Genomic DNA, 8,010 nt, shown 5'->3' on the forward strand with positions numbered 1-8,010 from the left:
TGTAGACCAGGCTGGTCTCGAACTCACAGAGTACACTGGTGAATTTTTCATCCCTTTTAAAGAAACCTTTGCTCCAAATGTTAAAAATAGATTTTCTTTATTTATTTACTTTTTTTTTCTTTTTTTTTTGCAGGTTTGCATGCATCCCCACAATGTTCTATCTGATGTGGTGAATTATACCCTGTGGTTAATGGAATGTTCTCATGCTTCAGGATGCTGCCATGCTACAATGTTTTTCTCAATTTGCTTCTCGTTTCGGGCTGTCTTGGAGCTCTTTGACCGTTATGATGGTCTTCGTCGCCTGGTGAACTTGGTGAGGTTCTTCCACTAGCTCTTCAGTTAGCTATAGGAGTCCTCTTTGTTTTGGTTATCCTGAAAGGCATCATGTAGAAGAGAGAAAATTTCCTTTTGGTAGTTTGAATCAAGGTTTCATGTAGCCCAATCTGGCCTTAACTTGCTGTATAGCCAAGAAGGACTTTGAACTACCATCTCTCCTGTCTCTTATTTCTCAGTGCTGGAGTCAAAGATATGCATCATTGCACCTAGTTGGGCGCATTTCTGATTGGCATTCTGGGCTTAGGTTGTGTATATATATATTTATGAGTTTTTTCTTTCTGTCTTTTCTCTGCTTTTTTTTTTTTTGGGTACTGAGGATTGAACCCAAGGTGCCATACATATTTACTATACCGTTAAACTGCTGCACCCAGCCCTGTTCTCTGTCTGTGGTGGTTGAAGTTTACTATGCCATTGTAGCCTTTATGTATGTATGTATTTACCCAGTAATTTTGTAGGAGGGTTGCTGTGATAACCTTAATTTTTCCTCTTTTTTTTTTTTTTTTTTTTTTTTTTTTTTTTTTTGCTTTTGTGAGAAGAGGTCTCGCTATGTAGCCTTGTTTGGAACCAGGCTAAGCTTACTATACCATTGTAGCCTACCTGCCTTTCTGTATGTAGGTATGTAGGTATGTGTGTATTTTTATATTTATGTATGTATTTATTTACCCAGTAATTTTGTAGGAGCGTTGCTATGATAACCTTAATTTTTTTCTTATCTTTTTTTTAAAAATATTTATTTATTTATTTGTTATGTATACAATGGTCTATCTGTGTGTATGCCTGCAGACCAGAAGACCAGAAGAGGGCACCAGACCTTATTACGGATGGTTGTGAGCCACCATGTGGTTGCTGGGAATTGAACTCAGGACCTTTGGAAGAGCAGGCAAAGCTATTAACCACTGAGCCATCTCTCCAACCTCTCTTTTTTAAAAATTTTAAGGCAATTTCTCTGTATTTCAAGTTACTTTTGAATATTCTTTGGAACTTAGTATTTTCATGCCTCAGACTCTCAAGTATTGTAGTACAAGAATACACTACCATACTGCATCTTCTCTATATATTTTAATATAATTAGAAGCTCCCATTTTTCTTTCATATGATTGTTAGCATGTTGTATATATGGATAGACTTGTCAGTATTGTTGAATGTAAACATTTACCAAAATCTCTTCTGTTATCTTTTTACTTTTCTCTTCTGTGTGCTCTTTCCCCATCTCCTTTGCAATCTTATACCTGTTTACTAATAGATCAGTACTTTGGAGATTTTAAATTTGGAAGACCAGGGTGCACTTTTGAGTGACGATGAAATATTTGCTAGCCGCCAAACAGGCAAACATACCTGCATGGCTCTGCGCAAGTATTTTGAGGCTCACCTGGCCATTAAATTGGAACAAGTCAAGCAGTCACTGCAGAGGACTGAGGGTGGTATTCTTGTTCACCCTCAACCTCCATACAAGGTAAGAGAATAGTCATTTATTTGTTTAATTTTATTTTTGAGGCATGATGTTTTAGAGTTATTATTGCTATGATGAAAAAGCATGACCAACGTAACTTTGGGAAGAGAGTCTTATTGGCTTACGGTTCATATCACTGTTCATCATCAAAGGAAGTCAGGGCAGCAACTCAAATGGCAGGAACCTGAAGGCAGGAGCTGATGCAGAGACCATTGAAGTATGCTGCTTACTGGCTAATGTCTGGAAATTGGTTCGTGGACAAAGATTCTCTTTTGCTACATTATAATTCTAGTTTTTTATCTATTTGAGAAATTTTCTGCTTATTCAGATGAGACATATGGTAGACTTCTGTTTTATGCCTGGAAATACCATGAATGATTAGCCAGTACCAAAGGTCCATATGAGTCATGCCACCATAAAAATCAGTTTGCCTTTGCTACCTGTTACAGGTTAGGCCATTATGGACATTGCTTTATCTTTGTTGCCCATTATGATAACTATAATCACCTTACTTTGGCACTTCAGTGCTGCCATCTGGCCCCTGCTACTTTGAGGCTCAATTTAACCTGCATTTAATTCATCCAGCTGAGTAACAGCATCTCCAACCCTAAGGTGTGGTATAAGGAAAAGAGTGACAACAGAGCTCTACATATTTTGCATCTCTTAGTATTAGTGAAGAGCATGTCTTCTGGGCCTTCCAATATGGAGGATTAGGTTTTAGACAGTGTATCTACTCTAGCATTGCAATTTTCTTGAGCCTTTAAATCTCTTCATATGTTGGAAGAGGCCACTTGTTGGTTCCCGGTTGCTCAGCCCCAAAATAATCTCACAGAAACTGTGTTATTTAAATCACTGCTTCACTCATTAGCTAACTCTTACATATTAATTTAACCCATCTCCATTAATCTGTGTATCTCTGTGTGGCTGTGGCTTACTGGGTAAAGTTCCCAGCATCTGTGTCTGGCAGTGCTATATGGCTTCTCTCTGACCTGTCTCCTTTCTCCCAGCATTCAGTTTATCTACGCCTATCTACCCTATCAGGCCAAACCAGTTTCTTTATTAACCAATGGTATTTACAGCCTACAGAGGGGAATCTCTCATCACCTCCCCTTTTCTGTTTAACTGAAAAGGAAGGTTTTAACTTAACATAGTAAACTTACGTATAACAAAACAGGTATCAAGCAAGAATTACAGTTACAATATTTATATCTACTTTCTTTTATCATATCTAAGGAAAACTGTAAGTATAACTGTTTATTCTTCAACTTCATCAGAGACTCCAGAAGGATATAATATTACCTAAATAAACAGGAAATGCATTGTAAGCAACTTCCAAAACTCTAGAAATGATAGAGACATTCTGCTGCCTGGACAGTCACTCAAAGTTTTTCTGTACTGTTGGGGCATCCATCTTTAGCCTATGGGCCCATAGTATCCAGTAGACTTTTTCCTGAAACAGGAAATTTTAAAGACAGTTCCGTCTATATTGGCAGTTTGTCAATCACTTTCTTCTGTGTACTACAGAATGTCTGGCAGACTCTTTCATGAAGCAGGAACCCCAAAGGATCATCACACCTTTAGGCAAGTTCAGTAGTCATTTCTCTGTGGGTCCTGCATGTCCAGTTCATCAAGCAGTACAGGCAAGAGCTGTCTCCTGCCCAAATGACCAATAAACTCCGTAAGGAGCCTCTTCAGTGCCTATCTTCCTCTTGAAGTAATTGGTGCTGCCAGGAACTGATGTGTCTCATTGTCATGAAAAGTTTGAAATGCTTAAAACATTTTAAATGCCATATTCTGTAGTCTTTGAAAGGTTTGAAGAATGCCTATCCATCTGAAATACATGTCTGTCCATCTAGAAAATCTAACTAACATGACTACAAGCTTGACTATTATAGATGATTATCTATTAACCTATGTTTCTTAATTATACATTATATTTTTAAATGAGCTGCACACACAATACCTTAATCAAGCAGAAACATACATATAATAAAACTGACCTTAAATTTGTATCAGTAAACCAAAATCCATACCAATACAAATCTCTATAGCATATCCCCCTTTAAATGTAAACAAACATTTATAGACAATATTTGGGAATATGGGCATAGTTGTCTCCAAACTACTTCCTGCTTTTTGTTGGCTGAAGTAATTTTTGGGGGTGTTCATAGCAACCTTTTGGGGTGTTTTAGAACATCAAACCACGTTAGTCTGGAGGAGATCCACAGGTTCTCATCCTCTGTGGAAGCAAAAGAAGAACCTCTTTTCCAAAGCAACATATCCTTAGACTCAAATTTTGAAATCAAGATTCCTTTAAAGTATATATGTTGGTTTTGCTTAGCAGCTCATACAATGAAATGTCTCTCTGTACTTAGCTCCTTCACAGTCAAAAAATTCATAGAAAACACAATAATATACATAATCCAGACTCTGTGCTTATTATTTTTTACTGTTTCTTTTTAATTATTTTATTATCTTTATACCCCTTTTAATCTATGACTGTCTATACTCTGTCCCTTTAAAGTCTTTACCTTTTTTTTTTTTAAAAAAACGCATTTACTTTTTTCTTTTCTCTCCCAAGCCTACATACATTTATCCAACAATGTGGCTCATTTAGAGGTCTTTTTTTTTTTTTATCTGAATCTGTCTTTATTGTGTATCTGTAATTATTTTCTGACCAGAAGTGCTTCTTAAAATGCTAAGTCCTTCTTACAAACTTTAGTGACGCCATTGCTAGGGGAAATACCGCACTGCCTCCTTGCCCCACCAAGTCCAGCATGGTGGTGCTGTTTGCTGCCTCTGAGAGCCTTGCTCACAGCCCCATTTTTATGCATACAGCCAGTCTATATTGCCATTAGGCAAGTTGTAGCACTCTGTTCACAAACCTTATTTAAATGCTTGGCCTCCTGAAAGAGCCAGAGGTTGTACTGGCAGCAGGACCCAAAAAGCTGGCATTTCAAAATGTCACGGCTTTTTTTCTGCTACCGCTGAATCAGGAAGACCTCTCTTAAAGGAGCTGCTGCTTACTCTGTTCTCTTGTGTCTAGGATTCCTTTTTAAACTTTCTCAGATTTTAAGTGGATTTAATTAGCCACCTTGGTGCCAGTTTGTTGTTATGAGGCCCTTAGTTTGTTTCCCTACTGCCCAGCTCAGACTAGAAATAACCACACAGAAACTGTATTATTTAAATCACTGCCTAGCCCATTAGCTCTAGCTACTTATTGGCTAACTCTTACATATTAATTTAACCCATCTCCATTAATCTGTGTATCTCCATGTGACTGTTACTTACCAGGTAAAGTTCCCAGCTTCTGTCTCTGGCAGGACTATATGGTTTCTCTCTGACCTGTCTCCTTTCTCCCAGCATTCAGTTTGGTTTTTCCCGCCTATCTACCCTATCAGGCCAAACCAGTTTCTCTATTAACCAATGGTATTCACAGTATACAGAGGGCAATCTTACACTTCATAGTCACTGAGCCAAGGGATATTAGGCATCACCAACTCCTTTTTAATAGGCTATCTTTGGATTGATGCTTCAGCCAACCATTTAAATATACTTTTGTTATCTTTTGTTCGTTTTGTTTTGTTTTTGTTTTTTTAACACAGGGTTTCTTTGTGTGACTGTCCTGGAACTAGCTCTGTGGATCAGGCTGGCCTTGAACTTACAAAGCTTTGCCTGCTTCTGCCTCATTGGTGCTGAGATTAAAGGCGTGCTTCACCACTGCCCAGCATTTTGTCATCTTTTTAAACTTTGAACTTTTCATATTAAACCTAGACTCTCTACCCAGTGGACCCACACAAGTAAATTGAGCCCAATTTAGTTTTATGTTCATTCCACAACTTTAAAATCTATTTACACACATACTCCCCAGACTTCTACTTGAACGAATTAGCAAACTCATTGAGCTCTTTAGTAGTTTAGTATACTTCCTCATGGACTATACTTTCTGTCTCCAGTCTACGAGCTTGCTTAGCTTTTAGTCTGGTTATAGGTCTAGAGGCAACTATTGGTGGGCTCTGAGGGACATCAGTACTGGCATCTTCTTCAGGGTAAGTCACTGCTGGTTTAGCAGACAACAAAGTGTTAATTTCCGTAGTAAAAGTAGGAAATGGCAAGTAGGGTTCAAAGTTTTCAGCTTCAATAGGGTCTTCCTATATTAATTTTCTGAGAATTAATTCTCTTTGTAATTCAGCCAGTCAAATAATAAGTGCTTTTGCTTGACTTTCTAAACTTAAGCTTTGTGGCTGCTAGAGAGATTTCCTTCCAGGCCACACTAGAAACCTTTAGTGTGTACATCTGGAGCTGGTCAGTTTCATCATATTGCTGTTCTTCACTGTATTCTTTCATGCTAGAAGTTAGTTATTGTTACCATGGAGCTTATTCTTATCCTTTGCCAGTTTATCCAGAGATGCTAGGAACAACCAGCTTTTATCATCATTTTTCTTATTTTTCCACAAACTGTCAAAAGTCTTGTTTTTGTTTTTGTCTTCTCTGTGTTGTCCTGGCTGTTCTGGAACTAGCTCTGTGAACCAGGCTGGCCTTGAACTCACAGATCTACTTGCCTCAGCTTCCGGAATATTGGAACTAAAGACGTGCCCCACCACTGCCCAACTTCAACGGTTTACTTATGTAGAGTCACCAAATCCATTGCTTTTTATAATTTGTGAATAATTAAATGCATTTGTCTCCTTAAGTTTTTTTTTTTTTTTTTTTTTTTGAGACAGGGTTTCTCTGTGGTTTTGGAGCCTGTCCTGGAACTAGCTCTTGTAGACCAGGCTGGTCTTGAACTCACAGAGATCCGCCTGCCTCTGCCTCCCAAGTGCTGGGATTAAAGGCATGCGCCACCACCTCCCGGCTTCTCCTTAAGTTTGTAAACTAGGTCACACTATGGGCTTTTAATACTCTCCAAGCTTCTAGGAGAGGCTTCAGTAACTGGAGGGGCTACAATAACAGTAGGCAATGGCAAATTGGAAAGCCTGTTCCAGATCCTTAAAAAATCATCCTTGGGGAAAAAAAAATCATCTTTGGCTGGGTGGTGGTGGTGCACACCTATAATCCCAGCACTCAGGAGGCATAGGCAGATGGATTGCTTTGCTCTAGGCTAGTCTGGTCTATTGAGTTCCAGGACAGCCAGGGATATACAAGGGAAATCCTGTCTCGGAAAACTAAAACCCAAACAAAAACACCAAAAAAAACCCCATCATTTTACTTCTGTTGCTCTAGAACCACTTCTGGTACCAAATCTTTGATCAGGGTTCTCAGGAAGAATAGAATTTATAGAATGAACTCACACACACTCACACACGTGCACACACACAAACTATTAGACTGGCTTAACAGTCTGGTCCAGCTCGTCTAACAATGTTTGTATACCAATATAATTTCCAAAATTCCAGTAATCCATGAAGTTGGATGTCTCAGGTGGTCTTCAGTATATGACAGATTCCTGAAGAAGTAGGCTATCATGCTAGTAAGGAATGGTCTTGGCCAGAGAGAGCAAGAGCTAGCAGGCAAAGAGCAAAAGCTTCCTTTTTCCATGTACTTTATATAGGCTGCCAGCAGAAAGTGTGGCCTAGATTTTAATCTAGGTGGATGTTATCATCCTAACCGAACTAAAGGTATATCTTCCAACCTTAAAAGATCTGTATTAAAAGTGGGTCTTCCCACTTAAATGTTTTAATGAAGAAAAAAAAAAATAAAATCTCTCATAGGTGTGCTAGGCTGATTGGATTTTTGTTAATTCCAGATGTAGTTAAGTTGACAACCAAGAATGACTACACAAGGTCTCTGTTAGTAAACCAGACTGGCCTAGAACTCAGAGAACTATTTGCTTCTGCCTTCTACGCACTGGGCCATTTCTGAGTGCCTTCTAAGTGTACCGCCATAGCCAGTTTCTATTCTTTTATTTCTTGTTTCTGTGTTGGGGATCAAAAACGGAGTCTCATACATGTCAGATTAGTGTTGTAAAACTTAAGTATATCCCTACCTAGAACACAGTCTTAAAAATTAATACTACTTGCAGCAGTACCAGGTTTGAAATCACATCTGAGACCAATGCCATGTCTGTAGGACATACAGTTTTGCATTTTACCTTCCCTATATGAAAGCAGAACAATTAAAAGTGGAGGTAATAGCCGGGCGGTGGTGGCACACGCCTTTAATCCCAGCACTCGGGAGGTAGAGGCAGGCGGATCTCTGTGAGTTCGAGGCCAGCCTGGTCTACA

General features: G+C 38.8%; 1 protein-coding gene across 2 annotated transcripts in view; it reads left to right on the top strand.

The window, feature by feature from the left end:
* Nucleotides 1–8,010, top strand: part of Dcaf1 (DDB1 and CUL4 associated factor 1) — a 64,135-nt gene that overhangs the window by 24,117 nt on the left and 32,008 nt on the right. For both annotated transcript variants that reach the window (XM_013346574.2, XM_005347835.3), the window contains exons 10-11: nt 134–313; nt 1,580–1,789. In XM_013346574.2, coding sequence (XP_013202028.1) covers nt 134–313; nt 1,580–1,789 — 390 coding nt within the window. The remainder of the gene's footprint in view (nt 1–133; nt 314–1,579; nt 1,790–8,010) is intronic.

Source organism: Microtus ochrogaster, chromosome 5, assembly GCF_000317375.1.
Source record: "Microtus ochrogaster isolate Prairie Vole_2 chromosome 5, MicOch1.0, whole genome shotgun sequence".
NCBI classification, from domain to species: Eukaryota; Metazoa; Chordata; class Mammalia; order Rodentia; family Cricetidae; genus Microtus; species Microtus ochrogaster.